The sequence below is a fragment of the Vulpes vulpes genome, chromosome 8, assembly GCF_048418805.1.
Source record: "Vulpes vulpes isolate BD-2025 chromosome 8, VulVul3, whole genome shotgun sequence".
In the NCBI taxonomy this organism is placed as follows: Eukaryota; Metazoa; Chordata; class Mammalia; order Carnivora; family Canidae; genus Vulpes; species Vulpes vulpes.
The window spans coordinates 5,733,969-5,749,982 of NC_132787.1; the positions used below are offsets into that span (position 1 = coordinate 5,733,969).

The 16,014-nt window shown below is 61.0% G+C and overlaps 1 protein-coding gene across 4 annotated transcripts; it reads right to left on the reverse strand.

Moving 5' to 3' along the window:
* Window positions 1–322: 322 nt before the first annotated feature.
* Window positions 323–12,719, reverse strand: CACNB3 (calcium voltage-gated channel auxiliary subunit beta 3). 4 transcript variants are annotated; one of them, XM_026000228.2, is made up of 13 exons: window positions 12,555–12,719; window positions 5,490–5,612; window positions 5,151–5,273; window positions 4,600–4,715; window positions 4,273–4,337; window positions 4,036–4,055; window positions 3,747–3,827; window positions 3,487–3,545; window positions 3,212–3,321; window positions 2,758–2,909; window positions 2,461–2,556; window positions 2,184–2,333; window positions 323–1,702 (listed from the first exon to the last, which is right to left on the reverse strand). In XM_026000228.2, exons 1-13 carry the CDS (start codon window positions 12,594–12,596, stop codon window positions 1,388–1,390), a joined length of 1,452 nt encoding a protein of 483 aa, XP_025856013.1. In that variant the 5' UTR covers window positions 12,597–12,719; the 3' UTR covers window positions 323–1,387. The 4 variants fall into 4 exon arrangements, 2 of the variants coding, with proteins under 2 accessions (XP_025856013.1, XP_025856012.1); XM_026000227.2 differs by lacking the exon at window positions 12,555–12,719 and adding an exon at window positions 9,234–9,599; XR_012002875.1 differs by lacking the exons at window positions 323–1,702; window positions 2,184–2,333; window positions 2,461–2,556; ... (7 more) ...; window positions 5,151–5,273; window positions 12,555–12,719 and adding exons at window positions 8,022–8,104; window positions 9,234–11,077.
* Window positions 12,720–16,014: the final 3,295 nt, after the last annotated feature.

Consider the following 16,014-nt stretch of genomic DNA (forward strand, 5'->3'; position numbering starts at 1 on the left):
GCAAGTACATGGAGTTCAAGTTACAAGAACTCTTGGGCAGACTCCTGGGCTTTTTTGTCTCGAGGCAGGGACAGTGTAAGGCTGTACCTCAGCCTTTTCATCCCCACCTTCAGAGCAGGTCCTTTCTGAGATGTCTTCCGGCACCTGGGTGGGAGGAAGCACCTGGGAGCATAGTGCCTCCCCCAGCTCTGTCCTTGTTCCCATCCCAGTCAGTGACTCCTCCATGAGAGAGAGGGCCAGGATACTTGTTTCCTTCAGGCTTGGACTGCCCAGTGACACACTTGGTCACCTGAGCCAGCACACACAGAACAGGAGCCTGCAGGACTGTGCATGGTGTTTATTAGTGATGACAGTGAGGTGGGGGTCTTGTGGAACATGCTCTGTAGGTCACACACTAGAGCCATAAGGCAAGGGTAGTCGGGTAGACAGGGCCTCTGGGGGCTGTCCACTGCGTCCTCTCTCTCCCCATCTAACCCTAACTTAACAAGCAGCAGTTTATGAATCAGCGAATAAAGTTGGGCCCATGTGCCCCGGGAGGCATGAGGGCCAAGAACAGATATGACTGGATGCAAGAGCGAAAGAATGAGGGGGGCAAGGAGGCCCCCGAAGCTGTTCCATATGTTCTCTGCTATACACGCCCTCCCTTCCCAAACCCCCAATCCAGGTTGGCTCCTGTCAGCCGTTTGGCTTGACCATGCTCCTTTCTCTGGCGCTGTCAGGTGTTAAGAAGCTTCCCCAGTAGGTGAAGAGAACCGTTTGGGAGCTTCAGCTGCGAGGCCTTTGGCCCCAGCCTAGCCTGCCTGCTGCTCCAGCCTCGTGTGCGGATGCCCCACCCCAGCTGATGGACAGGAGTGTCACCCTGTTGGGCTTTGATTGTCTCGTTTCTAACGTGTGGCAGTGAGGTGAGTGGCGGACCTCGAACCCCAAAGCACAACCCCCAAGTCCCTTGACTGTTAGGACTTGTGCCTGCTCGGGGACCTTGCTTCTTCCTCGTGCCATGCTGCCCGCACCCCCACCCTCTTGTCACTCTGAGGGGGCATCCCTTCCCTGAGTCTGGTGGGAAGGCCCCTGGCGAAGGGGTTCCTGGCCTGAGGGCACTGCCCGGTGGGGCAGCTTCTTGTGCAGGAGAGGAAGGTGCCAGGGGTGCAGCACACACAGCTAGTACCTGGAATGGGAGCCTAGGGGGTTCACTGTGCCCAGGAGGTAAGGGGGCTCCCTGCTTCTCCCAGAACCTTGGGACTACAGGCAGCCCTGGAGCTGGGGCTGGGCAGGGGTTGTGGGGGCTGAGCCTAGTGCCAGCCTAATGCCAGTCTAACTCCAACCTGCCTGGAGTGGGCACCCCAGCCAGCTGTGCCTGCGCCTGCCAGGGTAGGGCAGCAGGAGGCCATCAGTAGCTATCCTTGGGCCAGGGCCGGTTGCGCTGCCAGTTCCGGTCATTGTGGTTGTGCTCCGAGTCCTGGGCTAGGAGCCGGTCTTGGGGGTCGTGCCCGTTAGCACTAGGCAGCCCCGAGGTGTGTTGGCGGTGAGGCTGGTACAGATCCTGGTAGGCGTCTGCATAGTCCTCCTCCAGGTGGCGGGAGCTACGCTGTGAAGACCCTGTCCAGGCTTGGCGGGAGCTCTCGCTGGCCTCATCTGAGGGCATCAGGCTGTCCCGCTCCAGGGGTGAGTGCTCCTCGCCACGTTCCCCCAGCAGCTGCTGGTTCTGGGGACAACACAACAGCTCTAAGTAGACAGGGCCAACCTCGCCTTGGCCTCCCTCCCCTCCCTGGTGTGTGTGTGTTGGGGTGGGGGCAATTCTTCCCCCCTCATCTCTCAGTTCCTGGATACAGGAGATGGTGCAAGGAGGGAGAAGCATCTTCCACTTGAGACTTGGAAAACTGGAGCTTTGGACTCCTGCAAAATTCAGGCTCTGCCTTCAAGACAGACTAAAAGAAAGAGTGAGCCCAGAAAAGTAACCTGAGATTACCCATCTCATTGATTTCCTCCCCCTCTCATCAGGAAGTTCTTTTTTTTTTTTTTTTTTTTTTTTCATCAGGAAGTTCTATGCCCATCTGCCCTAGCTCTGTACAGCACAGCTGAGATCTGCAATCCTTCGGCCTTCGAGCTGGAGGCCAAGGGCAGTCCCCTGGGCCAGGAGGGGGCAGTGCTTTGGCTGGCTTAGCCTGAGAACTGGAGATGGGTACCTGAAGTCCAGGGATGGCGCTGGGAGGGCCCAGAAGTCCAGGGCCAGGGGCTGGGTGGTGGGTGGCCCTCCAGTAAACCTCTAGGTACTCAGCCAGGTGCTCACAGGCATCCTCCAGCTGATTCTCATCCAGAATCACATCAAATGACTCCTAGGGAGGAAAGGAAAAGGGGAAAGATTGGCTTCCTCTCAGTAGCAGCACCCCCCTCCATCTCCATCACTCCCCCAGCCCTGGAAAAGCAAGAGCGGGCACAGCAGTAGCTGATCCAGGCACTCACCGGTGGGCACTGAACCAGCTTATCATATGCCATCATCTGTACAGTCAGGTGCTTCATCTGTGACTTCCCCCGGGAGCGGATGAGGCGCTGGAGGACCTGAGGGGAAAGGGCAGAGCTGGGCCTAGAAAGAACCGGGCATGTCCCCCGCTTGGGACATGGTGTCAGTAGCCAGTGAGGATGACAGAGGGGCAGCAGGAAAAGGGAACTCAGGACCCCTGGGGCAGGGACCAAGTAGAGTTGTACCGCCTCATGGGAGGGCAGCCCTGTAGGCCTCCTCCGCCACCACCGTTGATGTACCTTTGGTGAGGATACTTTGACAAAGACGATGATGGGGGCCAGCGAGGTCTTGGCCAGCTGTGCCGGGTGGTTGATGGTGTCAGCATCTAGCACTACCAGCTGCAGGGATTTGGCCAGCTCGAATATGCGCTCAATCTCACTCTGTACTTCCGCTGTGGAGGGGGCAAGCAAGCGAGCTGTGATGCTCACCTTGGGGCTCCTCCTACTTCTTACTCCAGCGGGGCTGTGGGCACTCCCAGATGGTAGATGGGAAGGAATTGGAGGGAGAGGGTATTCCTCAAGGCCCGGGCAAGCAGAGAGACCGGGAGCTGGGGTGGCTGCGGTGGTTCTTGCCGGTGCTGGGGCAGGTAGAGGAGCTGGACAGGACTGCAAGGTGCCAGGGAAGAGAAAGGTAGGAGGAAGGGTCTCACTAACGCTTGAGTGGGCCGAGAAGCAGGAGACCGGGACTTCTCACCAATGCTGGAGCGAGCGGAGGAGCGCTCAATGATGGTCCTCTTGCCAGGGTTGTTGAGCACAGATCGCTTTGCCAACGAGAGGTCAGCGGTGACTCGGGTGATGGAGATCCTGGGTGGGGGCGGGAATCACAGCCCACCTCTAAATTTCAAGCCTTAGGCCTCTCCTTACCCAGGTCCCACTAGCTTTCTCTTTGGAAAAGTCCTCGCTACAGGCATCTGGAGGGAGATGGTGATCTCCCTGGTTCTCATGCCACCTGGGGCCAGAGCCGCTTACCTGCCATCAAACCTATGTTTGAGGAAGTCGAAGAGAGCCTTCTGCATCATGTCTGTGACCTGGGGAGGTGGAGGGGAGGAGGGCGGGTTAGGGCTAAGGCATGCGACTGACCAAGCGTCCTCATGGAGGGAGGCGGCATCCCTAGGCACGGCCCTGAGGCCTGCCCCCTCCGCGCCCAGAACTCCTGTGGGGGGACACCCCCTCCCACTGCCCCTGCCCCAGTTAGAAGCAACTCTTTGAGGTCAGGGACCTTCTCTCACCTCGTAACCTTTCAGAGAGGGTCCCACCAGCACCACAGGCCGCATGGAGGGCACCACATCATAGGGGGGAACATGCTCTGCCTGCAGAATTGACCTGAGGTCAGGCAAAACCGTGGGGCCCTGTCACCTGTCCTATGCCTGACTGGTGTGGGGCAGATTCAGAAGTTCTGGGCTCCCTCCCTTCTCTGTTCTCCTGCCTTTCCAACAGTGATGGCCCAGAAGCCTGTCCCCACAGCAGTGAGTCATGAGCCATGAGCCCCCCCCAGCCCAGGTCCCTTCCTTGACTCACCTGCTTTTGCTTCTGCTTGGCTTTTTGGAAAAGGAAATAAAAGATTAAAGTTGGTGAAGGGGGAAAAGCCCTGGGCACACGGTATTCCCTTCCCCAGGGGAGACACTGGGTTTCTCGGAGCTCTTTTGGTCCCTCCGCCAACCCCTTCCCACAAGGCTCACCTCACAGGAACAAGCCCTCGCCCCCTGTGTCTTAGTTACCCACCCCCCCAAGATGGGCGGGGTGGGGGGAGGCTACCTAGCGATGGAGGGGGGGAGCGGCGGTTGCCAATGTCAGTCAGGCTGGAGGGGTTCCCAGATCTCCTGAGGGCAGAGAGGGAGGTCAGTCGGCTTCTGTGTGTGTGCACATCCTGCACACCATTTAATAGTCGTAGATGTTTCCTTACATCTTAGCTAGTGAGGGAGCGGTGTGTGTGACATACATGTACTTGCGTGTGCTGGCTCCTGTGTCTGCACGGCGCTAATGTGTGCGGCTGGGTCCGAGTGTGCTTGTGGTGACGTGTACTCAGGGTGAAGTGCACGTGTTTGGGGGGTATGTTTACTGTGTCACAAACCCTGCTCTCACCTGGCCTTCTGCTCCTGCTTGAGCCGGATGCTCTCCAGGCGCTGGGGGCTGGGGATGAAGGCGATGTCCCCACCCTCTTTCACTAGCCTCCCGATCCACCAGTCATTGCTGTACTTCTGGGGGAAGGGGTGGTGAGAGGAGGCGCCCAGGCCTCAGTCCCGGCTCCTCAATGTGAAGGAGCCAGGGAGGCATTCAGAGACCTGGTCTGAGGAAGGGAGCACAAAAGGAAGGGGGCAGGAAGGGCAGTCGGGGCGGAGCCACCCAAGACTTCAGTGTGAGGCATCACTATTGTCACGGGGAACCTAAGAGGCAACTCATCTGACTGCTCACTTTATGCATATGGAGACTGAGGCCCAAGCCAGGTCTCTGAAGGATGGGGGCCCTGCCGATCGGGTTTTAGATAAGGGGTGTACGGGTATGTGTTCTGGGTAAGAGCTGAGGAGTCTGGGGACTTGTTTATAGACTAACACGAAGAAAGAGGCATGTGAGCTCGGGCAGGAGCATTAGGGCAGGGATATCGGTGGCTTCTCTTTGGGGTTGGGGTTGGTCACCTCTTTAATGTGCAGAAAATCTTTGGCCTCAAAGTTGACTCCAGATCCCTGGACTGGGCACTCCTCGTCCAGTACGCCACAGTAGCTGACATTGGTCCTCACAGCAAATGCCACAGGTTTGTGCTAGGGAATTTGGCCGTCAGCACAAATGAGGGGGGCCTCCCAGCATCCCTTCTGACTTCAGTGCCCCATTAGTAGAGGCGGAGGCCCCAACGGAACACCCAGGACACACATACTCTTGCACACTCATGAGCATCCTGCCCACTGACCCTTGGGGACTTAGGACCAACCACAAGTTTCCACCCCAGCCTGGCCTGGCCTGGCCACCCAAGTTGATACCTTGGCCCTTTCAAGCTGCTGCTGAGCCTGGCTCTCCACTTCCCGCCGGGCACTCTCCCGGTCCTCCTCCAGGGAGACGTCTGAGTCCAGGGATGGGCGGCTGGTATAGGAGTCGGCTGAACCCTGGCATGGGGGAGAGGCTGTGACCCCTGGGCTCAGGTGTGAGGGGCACCACAGAGACCCCATACCTCCGACAGCCATGCCTCCACTAACCCTAGCCTGTCCACGTCCACATGGGCGGCTGGGCCCCAGTGGTCCCTTCCATCTCCCTGAGAAGGGCCCAGTGCCTCTGGGGCTGCAGGAAAGCCAGCCCAATCCATATGTGCTAGGATCTGGGCCCCTCCCCCCAAGCCTATTAATACTGCGGCTTTGAATAGAGCTTTCACTTTCCTCCTTCCTTTCCTCCCCTCTACCCTGGCCTCTGGGGCAGAGTGAAGGGAGATGTGCTGAAGATGATATATTGGAGATGATTCTGAATCTAAAAGACCCAGCCCTCTTGTTCCCATCAGCCTGCAAAGCAGCCTGGTCCTTATCCCTTTAAGATGCGTGGCAGGAGTACAGTCAGCTGGGAACAGTCAAGAGACGCTGGTTGGCATGGCACTGGTCCTGAGTGTCAGGATAGAGCCATCCACACCCCCTTAGAGCGCATCTCCCCCAGTGCCTACCCTTGCAGGGTGAAGAGGAGGACAGAGCTGCCAACTCCTGGAAGTCACTTCCTCTCCACTCTCCCCACCCCCACTTTCTTTGCTCTCACACCTGCTGGGGCAACTGGCCAGGTGTGGGCAGCAAACAAGACACAGACTGAGAAGGCAACACAAAGCTGTCTCCCTGGGCCCCAGTGAGGCTCGGCCACGCCTACCATCTGGCCTACATCTCCCAGCCCTTCCCCAAAGGGATATCAGCCCTAGAGAAAGGACCTGTCAGTTCCAGGCAACCCAGCCGAGGACCCTGCGGATGTAGGGACATGTAGGGACAGGGTCTTTGGCAACCTGAGCCAGGAGAGTCTCCGAGTCCTGCCCATAGGACAGGACTTTGGGCAGGGGGGGACATTTGGAGGGCTGCGGAGCTCACCGTGAGGGAGACCCTGTGGGAGACGCACAAATGAGCAAGGGAAGCTGGACCTCAGGACGGGAGGGTAGAAGTCAGGATGCCTTGGGGAAAGGGAATCTTTTGTTTTCTGCCTCAGTTTCCCCTTTATGATCAGACGCCTGAAGAGGTACCTCCATCAGTTCTGAGGCGCAGGCGGCAGAGAGAAGATCGGAGTCTAGATGAGGGGTCCACGTGGGAGTGTGTTGTGCGTGTGTAGGGAAGGGGTTTTAGAATATCCTCCGACTGAGGAACATTCCTTCCAGCTCACCGTGCATGACCACTCACGGAAGGCAGCTGGAGCCAGACTCCCAGTAGGGAACACAAGCTCACATATCCCAGGCCCTGTGGCCCAGCCCCACCGGCAGCAGGAGCGCTGGTCAGCCTGATGTTAACCCTGGGGCCTGGAGCCTAAGCTAAGACAATGTCTGTGGTAGACGGAAGGCATGAAGGTAGCACAAAGGGGGGAAAGTCTTTCGTTTCACAGAGGAGTAGTCAGCCCGCTAGTCCCCATCTCCTGAGAACAAAATAAGGCTGGCTTGACAGCAGGGTCAAGAGCCGCTGAGCCCTGGGAAGAACCTCTGGCCTGTCGCTGGAGCGGGGGACCTCCTTTCAGGGGTCGAGCCATGGCAGATGGCTGTCTGAAGTGAACGGGCCAACGGGAAGGAGGCAAGAGAAGGCGGGATGACCACTCACGTTGATAAATACCTACCAGATGCCTCCTAGATGTCCAGGCCTATGCCTGAGGAGGGGTCTGACCTTGACCCTCTGCTCCACAGGCTCTCCGTCTAATTTAGTAATCTTAATGTCCCTGCCTGGGGCTTCTGGGTCACCTGGCCTCTCACCTCAGGACGGAAATGACAGGATCTTCCCCCTAAAGGTTTAATGGGTTGTGCTCGAAATGGAACCCCCTCTCCATTATCCCCAAGTCCCCAGAGCTCAGCCATCTCTCATGCTCTGGTATCACCTGGGAGGCCAGGGCTGCCCTGCCAAGTGCGCTCTGGGGTCTTGCCTCCCTCACCCCCTGTTATGCCAAAACAGCCAGAGGCTCAGTACTTCTGGAGCTGCCAGGAGTTGGCACGGTGCCCTGGTGGTGCCCCCCTTGCCTGGTGAGTGTGTGGGCAGGCTGCAGCTCCACTCTTGCCTGGCACGGGGGAAGGAGAGGAGGGAGATGAGCCGGTGGATTTATTTAGAGCCTGATCTCCCTCCTACTGCTTCAGAGGGGGCCTCAGGGAGAGCAAGGAGCCAGGCAAGAGAAAGGGAAATGGGGGAGGGTGATCCAGGAACCAGTGAGGGGTCGGGAGCCCGACGAGGGGGCAGCAGGCTGCCCCGGCACCATCCCCATGTCAGTCTTTACCTTGCAACAGCCCTCGCCTTCTCACCGGGGATGGGAAGAACATTCTAGGGCCCTCCCATCCCCTCAGAGAGGCTCATTCTCAAGCTCACCTTGGCACCCTGGGCCGTGCCAGCTGTCCCTTCAACTGTCAGAAAGAGGTGTCCACCAGAGCCTTGCAAATCATCTGCTCTAGCTGCAATGTAATTAGCCCCAGAGGCCCAATGGGGAATTGGGCCCAGCAGGAGCCCAGTCCCAGAAAAGGACGGAGAGCTGCCCACTCGGAACCCCAGAACTCCTGTACCCTGGGCTTGGCAAGAGTCTGAAAAAAACGCAAATACTCCCCTTTTGACCAGAGCGCTCTACCCTCCACACCTATCAGGGAGCCTTCCAGGCCACCTAGTGGTCCTCTCCAGAGGAGGCCTTCATGCAGGATATTTGAGACAAGGGACCCAGAAGCTGCTCCCCATCCTTGCCCCATCTTTCCAGGCACTTTCCCTGCTCTCTGAGCTCCGGGAATCACTGCCTAATGAGCTGATTTGTCTCAGTGGGTCAGGAGATAAAAGCAAAGAGGAGAATTAAATATTTATCAGTTGCCTGGTTCTGGAGGCAGCGCTTCCTCTCCATCCCCAGGCCCTGGGCCCTCTGGCCTCAGCCCCAGGCCCTCCACGCTGAGCAGCAGCTGGGAGCCCACTGCTCTGAGGATGCCTCGGCAGGAGGCGGGGAACGCATGGGGCTTAGTCAGCTGGCCCACCCATGTGCTGGGTGCCTCGCTGCCAGCCTGCCAGAGGAGCTGGGCCAGGCAGGGCGAGGAGGCAAGGCAGTGCCCGCGGGCAACCGGGGGAATAATGGAGGTCCCCAAGTTTACGATCCTTCTGGGGCTGGTTCCTGACTCTCGGAATTGTCCTTTACTTGAAGCACAGGAGGTCTGAGCTGTCGCCCCCCTAGAGAGAGACAGAGAGCCCGGCCTCTCGGTACTGCTGGGTTCGGCCCGGCCAGCCCCCTTGGGGAGCTCCGGGCGCTGCGCCGGCCTCGCCGCGGCCTCCCGCCCTCAGTCCTCCTCCACCCCTCGGTCCTGGGCGCCCGAGCCACCTGCTTGCGCCTTGCCCCCTCGCTCCCCCCGCCGGGCACACACCCCGTGCCCCTTGCTCTCGGGCTGGGGCCCTGGCAAGCCCTCGGCAGCAAGAGCGTCCCCCTCTCTCCAGGAGCGCCCCCTGCACGCCCTGCCCCTGCCCTGGGGCGTTTTTCGAAGTCCTGACGGGGGGAAGGGTCCGAGGCAGAAGAGGAGTCGCCCCAACTCCCGCCCCCCGACCGTGGGCACTCACCGCCTCCGAGTCCTCAAACCCGGGCACGTAGGAGTCGTCATACATGGGGGAGTCCGGGCGGGGGGAGCCCGAGCAGGGGCGAGGACAGCGGGCCGCGCCCGAGGTGCCACCGAGCCCCGAGCCCTGCGGGCGGCGGCGGAGCGAGAGCGCGACGGAGGGAGCGAGCCGCGAAGACCAGCTGCTCGGAGCTCCGCTCGCCGCTCCCCTCCCCACCCCCCGAGCCCTGCCGGTCCCACCCCGAGCGCGGCCGGGGAGCTGGCGCCGGCTCCCACAACAATAGTGCCCGCCCACCTGACCCCCTCCCCGGAGCGCGCGGCGGGGGGCGCGGGGCGCGGGGCGCGGGGCGCGCGGAGCCCGCGGCCGGCGGGGCGAGGGCGGCGGGCGGGGCCGGGGGAAGGTGGGTCCCCGGGCACCTACGGGGCACCGGGGCGGCGGGGAGGAAGGGGAGGAGAGACTGCGGGCGGGGCGGACCCAGGCTCGGAGGAGGCGGGGCGAGGAGGGATGCGGAGACAGGGACGCTCGGCAACCCAGGAAATACTCCGCCGGGAAACAAAGGGCTGGCGCGGGGGAGGGGAGCAGGGGAGGGGGCGCCCGCGCCGGGGACGCGGGGGGGCGGGGGGCGGGAGGCGGCGGGCGGAGGAGGAGGGGTCGAGGCCGGGGGAGGGAGGGGGAGACAGGAAACCGGGGAGACCGGGGGAGCGCGGGGGCGGGGGACGGGCGGCGGACGGGGGAGGGGCCCCAGGTGACAGGGCGGCCGGCCTGGGCCCTGGCGGCCCCGAGACTCCGAGGGCACACCCCGCGATGGCACTGGGGAGGGACGGGCTTGGCGACCCCAGGCCACTGCCGTGAAAGTGGCCCCGGCCCGGACAGGTGCTCGGCCCCCTCCTTGCTGGGACCCTGCAGCCAAGGACCAGGTCGCCCACCCCGCGCAAAGGGCGAGGCTTTGGGTCCGGCCGCCCCACACCTGTTGCGCGAGCAGATTCCCTCCTAGTCTGGCCAGGATGGGGGTTCCCTTCCTCCCTTCCTCGCCAAGGACTGTGCCAGGCATTGCCAAGGCATCCGTGGGAACTGGGGGAGGGAGGGGCTGTTTTAGGGGAGCCTGAAGGGAGGAGGGAAGAACCCGGAGGGTGGAGGTAGGGGGGACTGTGGGAGCAGTGACAGAAGGTGGGACCCCGGCCGCCTTGGGGTTGAGAGCGGGAAGGAAGGGCAAGATGACCCGATCACTAGTGTCAGGCCAGATTCCCTCCTTAGAGAAAGGATGGGGGTGGGGTGCCCGGATCCTGGTTGGAGCCTCAGTACCGCGCTGTACCAGGCAGTCTCCTTCCAGGGAGCACTGAGATGTGGGGTTAGAGACCGAGCAGCAGCCCTTATCTGGAATAAACTTCCCCAAAGATCCACCCATTTGAGCTCCCTCCTTTCTCCCATCTCCTGAGCAACACTGTTCCTCTGAATGTTGATTATCCACCTGCCGCACTCCCCCGCCAGAGGAGGAGGTGAGACAGAAAGAGGGTTCCACTTGGAGCCCCTCTGAGCTCAGGCCTTCTCCACTCCCAGTTTCTCACACCCAGGAGAGTGAATGGGGAATCTGCTCCTCATCGCTTTACCTTCCTGAGCTACAGGGGGAGTCAGGAGACCAAAGTGCACGCGGTTGGAGGAGCTCTATGGGAGAAGCCCAGCGCTCGGGAGAAGGAAGACCACCCAACCCAGCTGGCTTCCCCCTTTATGTCACTTGTTCATGTTCCGTTGACAAGCGAAAAGGAGAGAAGGGGCCTAACCTTAAGGCCGGCTTTAGTCTGTCTACCCCTGTGAGTGGTGCAGCCCAGCTCTGCTTATCATCTTCCTCCTGCTGCATTTGGCACAACTTTGTGGGAGCCCTAGGCCGGGCAGGCGCCTGGCAAGCGCCTGGCAAGCAGGGCCGAGGGAGGCTGTCGGCTTTCACGGTGCCCTCCCTGAGTCCGGCACCATTTGGGGGGTGGTTACACACTGGCTTCCTTGGTAGCCTTGGCTCCCAGACACTGTTCTCTTCATCACTTTCGTGCCCTCTTCCAGTTCCTTAGAATTCCTCCGATCCTCCTCTGTTATTCCCTGCCACTTCGGGTCCTTCTGTTTTTCCAGAAGGGCAGAAAAGAGGCATGAGGTGTGACAGAATAAGGCCTTCAGGGCGCTCTCTCCTGGAAGATGATTCCAGGGAAGACAGCTGCCGAGGCATCTGCTTCTCTTCCCATCCCTGGATCTACTCTCCTGGTCTCTCCTTTGGGGACTCTTTCCACCACCGCGGGGGCCTAAGGATGGTAGCGACACCGTGGCTCTGCCATCAGCTTCACTCCTTCCTCACACACCTTGTTATCTTCGTCCCCGTCTGGGACAGTAGTGTCCTAGTCTGCTTCTGAAGCCTGAGTTGCCATGCCAACCGCCCCCAGAGGATGGGTTCAAGGTTTTCAACCCCGGATCCATCCCTTGGGTCTTGCAGGAGCCTCAGAGCTGCTGTCTTTCCCTTATCTCAGTGTCGCTACTCAGTGCCCCCTTCCATTTCTCATCTCACCCACACCTGCCTGCTCCAGTTCCCCTGCCAACTTCCTGTCCTGAAACTAGCCACACGCCCGGCAACATCCGTGCGGCCCCAACCCCTTTTCTTTTCCATGGCTGAGCATAAGGTGAGAGAGCGAGGGCACAAAAAGGATTTGAGGAGAGGATTCCTGCTCTCCTCGTTCTGGGTGTTAGACTGGCAGCTGGCCGGTACCCAAGGCATGGAAGCAGGACATGGGGGGTGCGGAGAGGGGGGGAGCCTGAATAACCAACCAGGTTTGGGAGTTGGAGTTCTTGGGAGCCTCCAGAAGACATTCCAGCTTCTCCTAGAAGTGCACAGGAAGCTGGACAGATCCTAATCCCTCTACAGTGAATGGGGAAACTGAGTCAGGAGCCAGTCCTGAGAAGTCCTTTTCCCCAGCAGTCTTTAAGATTAGCACCAGGCCAACCACCGGCAGCACTCCAGCTGCTAGGCTGCCCTCAGGGAGCCTAGAGAGGAGCACCAGGGGGTGAGTGGAGGCCTCTCCTCTCCGTCTTTTCATCTAAGCCCCTTACCTGGCTCCCCAGGCAGTCCTCCCCTCCCCTCCCCTCCCCTCCCCTCCCCTCCCAATCCCAGTGCTCCGAAGCCGCCAGCCCTGGTCGCTCCCTCCCTTCCTGCCCACCCCGTCCACCCTCGGCCTCACCTGCATCTTCCCCCCTCCCCATCACTGCCGTCTCCCCCAGGTGCGGGCCCTCTTCCTAGCTTGGAGCGGGGCGCCCCTCCCACCCACTGGGGAGGGGTCCCCCCGCGTTTACCTCATTCAGCAGGAAGGTTGCACTGGAGTCAGAAAAAGACATAGACCGGGCTAGCGGCCGGCCCCCTCCCCCGGGCCCGGGGCTCCGAGGCGGGAGCAGGACCGGCCGCCGCTCCGCACGCCGGCTCCCGCCTGCGCGCCCGGCCTCGCCCCACGCCCGCCCGGCTCGCCGCCGGCTCGCGTCCCTCTCCCGGGCTCCCTCCCCCTTCCCTCCTCCTTCCCTCCCTCTCCCTCCCTCTCCCTCCCTTCCTCGCCGCCTCTGTCACTGCCTCTCCCGTCGCCTTTCAGCCCCGCTCTCTCCGTTTCCGCCTCTTCTTCCTCCTGTCCAGGTCCGCGTCCTCTGTCTGTCTGCGCGCCTCCCACTGTCCTTCCATCCGCACGTCTCGCCTCCCCTCCCTCCTCAAGCCCCCCCCCCCCCGACGAGGCGGGGACCCCGAGCTCCCACCGCCGCGGCCACGAGGGCCGCCCGGGCTCCGGGGCTCTAGGCGGAGGCTCGGGTCCGCGCGGGCCCCTGCGCCGTGCGCCCCGGGAGCCGGGCGGCGGCGCTCGACCCCGAGCCCCGCAGGGAGAAGGATCGGAGGGAGCAGCGCCCGTGAGCGGCGAGGCGCCCCCTCCGTCCCGGGGAAGCCGCGCGGCCGCCGACCCCCACCCGGGCCCCGTGGCCGCAGCGCGCGCGCCCGCCCCGGCGCCTCCACGGTGTCTCCTCGGTCCCGGCTGCGGCTCGCGGGGTCCGACCGGCTGCAGCGCCCCCTAAGGCTCCCTCCAGGCGGCGGCGCCCGCGGGGGTCCGGGCCGGGGGCGGGCTGGGGCTGGGGCCGGGCGGCCAGCAGGAGGCGCTGCCCTGGCCGGAGCCGCGGGGACCCAGCCCCCCACGGACGCCGGGGCGAGCCCCGCTGCTCTCCTGGCCCAGCACTGCGGTCCCCCCTCCGCCCCGCCGTGCGGGCTCCAGCCCGGACTCGGTCTCCACCCCCTTGGGGTTCCTTTGAGACACTCGGCTCCCCTGGGGCCTTGGCTCCTACCTCCATGCGGGTCTCCAGGGGCGCCCCCGGCGAGCCTGGCCTGGGCCGCGGGGAGTACAGCTGCTCCGGTCGGTACCCCCTCCGTCCCCTCCGGCGGGCACGTCAAACAGGACAGGCCCAAGTTCTGGCGGGGGAAGGGGGAGCGGGGGTGTAGCCCCAGCCAGCTCTCTCCCTGCACCCGTCTAAGCGGATCAGCCTCTCATTGGTCCCTCCACACCCCCAATGCACCCAGGCTGGACTCTTCTGTACCAAAGACCGGCTCGAAAGGGGAAGGGGAGGCGAACCCCTGGAGGAGACCCACGCACCCTGATGCTGAGTGGCGGGCGTCCCTAACTTCCCCTCACACCAGTTAGAACTCGTCCCCTTCGGATGGAGGGCCTCTACCTTCCTCCTCAGCCCTTCCCTTGACTCTCTTCCCCTGGGGGCTCCTGGAAGCCCTCCCCCAATCCTCCCATCCCCCCAGGGATCTTGGAAGAGTTCCTTCCCTCTCTGTTCAGCTGACCGTCCACCTGCCCCCATTCCAGAGGGAGCTAAACAGGGGAGAACCAATTTCTCCTCTCTCCGCCCCTAGCTCCTCCTCAGGCTGGACTTAACCTGGAAAGTGCTTTGCAGGGCGCCGCCTCCCTTCCCTCTGTGGTCTAGTCCAGTGGGTGCAAGGATCTCGGACCCCCCACCTACCCCCAAGTTACTCAGCTTCAGCTATTCAGAGGAGATAAAGAGGTTGTGTGTGTGTGTGTGTTATTAAAGTGTGCATGGAGGTTTTTATAGGTTTTGTTTTTGGGCTTTAATAGAGGGAGCAGAGAGCTTTGCTTTTCATTTGGCAGTGAGACCTGGAGGGAGAGCGAGCCCCCAGCACACACACACCCCTGCTGACCACAGCTAATGGACTGGCTCCTCTGGGCCTTGGGGCATCTTAAGTTTCCATATGGGGAGGAGGGGTGGGGGTGCTGGCCAAGGCAAGCAATTGTCCCTGGCTTCCCCATTCCCCCCCCCTTCCTCCCTCCACCCTCCCAGAACCTACTGCCTAGAACACCATCTCTCTCTCCACCCCTTATTTTAAAATAGAAATATCAATGGCTTCTCTCTGAGCCTATCAGAGGGACTCTGGGGTGCATCGGGCCAGCTCTGCACTCTTCACTTTTTCTTGTTTTCATTCCAGCTGCCCGGCCACACCCCTCTCCCTTCTGCCACAGGGAGAAGGTAGGAACCTCAGAGCTAGAGCTGGGAGCCCAGCCTGCAGGCCCCCAGAACTGTCCTCTCCCCACCCGTCTGTGTGAGATGACTAGCAGGATCATCGTGCTTTGGGCCCGTACTCACCTGGCCGCACAGCCTCTTGCTCCTAGCTCTGCCGGCCTTGGGTCCCCCATCTCTGGCTCTGACCTCACAGCGTCTGGCACCTTGCTAAAGGGGGACCCTAGACCGGATGCACTTCTGGGAGCAACTCCTGAGTTGGGCCCTTCAGGTCCTCAGCTCCCACATATGGCACATCGGGGCTTCACAGGCAGCCTTGACCCCTTCTCTCTGGGCTTAGCTCACGTATTCTGTGACTTCCAGACGCCCAGGGCCTCAGGACCTCAAGATACCTGGCAGGGCCTCCATTAACACTTTTTTTTTTTTTAAGACTTATTTATTTATTCATGAGAGACACACAGAGAGAGGCAGAGACAGGCAGAGGGAGAAGCAGGCTCCATGCAGGGAGCCCGATGCCGGACTCGATCCCGGGACTCCAGGATCATGCCCTGGGCTGAAGGCAGGCGCTAAACCACTGAGCCACTCAGGGATCCCCTCCATTAACCCTTCTGGCTAGTTTTTGTGCAGATACCTTCTGTGCCAGGGGCTCGCCCTCCTGATCTAGAGTTGGATTTCAGTTACCGCTTGCCTCCCCAGCAAGGCATAACCTGCACAACTAGACTTGGTGGCCCTGGCATTTGAAAATCTGTGTATCATGGGGATAGCGAACAAATATCACCATCTCCATCCCTTTATATCTATTCTATTGAGACCAAAAAAAGGTCTCCCCAGCTCTTCTGAGAAAGCTCTGTGGAGGTAGCTGCCACAGGGAATCCCCACTGCCAATTCTGTGTATTACTCTGGGGAAGTTCTTCCAACATGCAACCTCATTCCCTTTTGCTGCAACCTCTGTCTTCTTTTCTGGGTTCCATCTCTAGGTCCATGGTGATATTTGATGCGTCTAGGCACTTCTAGTTTCCAGCCCCTGACGCAGCATTTGCTATAAATATGTCTCAAGAGTTTCTTGCTGACAGTGCCCGGCAAGATTGCACCTTCTTTCCCACACTGGGCCTCTCTGGAGGGACCGAGCTCTCAGCTATGGCTTAAAGACCCAACTCTTGCCAGCTCTGGCACAGGCAGTGTGACTGCTCTGGGCATTTGGGGGTTCCTTCTGGCACCCGGGAAGGAGGGAAGGTGAGAGTGCTGAGAAGCT

Excerpts from the sequence above, each read along its gene's own strand:
- CACNB3 (XM_026000227.2), bottom strand. The coding sequence starts at position 9,278 with ATGTATGACGACTCCTACGTGCCCGGGTTTGAGGACTCGGAGGCG. Across the intron at positions 3,322-3,486 it reads AAACATAGGTTTGATGGCAG|GATCTCCATCACCCGAGTCA; the intron begins GTAAGCGGCTCT and ends GCCCCCACCCAG. Across the intron at positions 1,703-2,183 it reads GCGCCATCCCTGGACTTCAG|AACCAGCAGCTGCTGGGGGA; the intron begins GTACCCATCTCC and ends TGTTGTCCCCAG.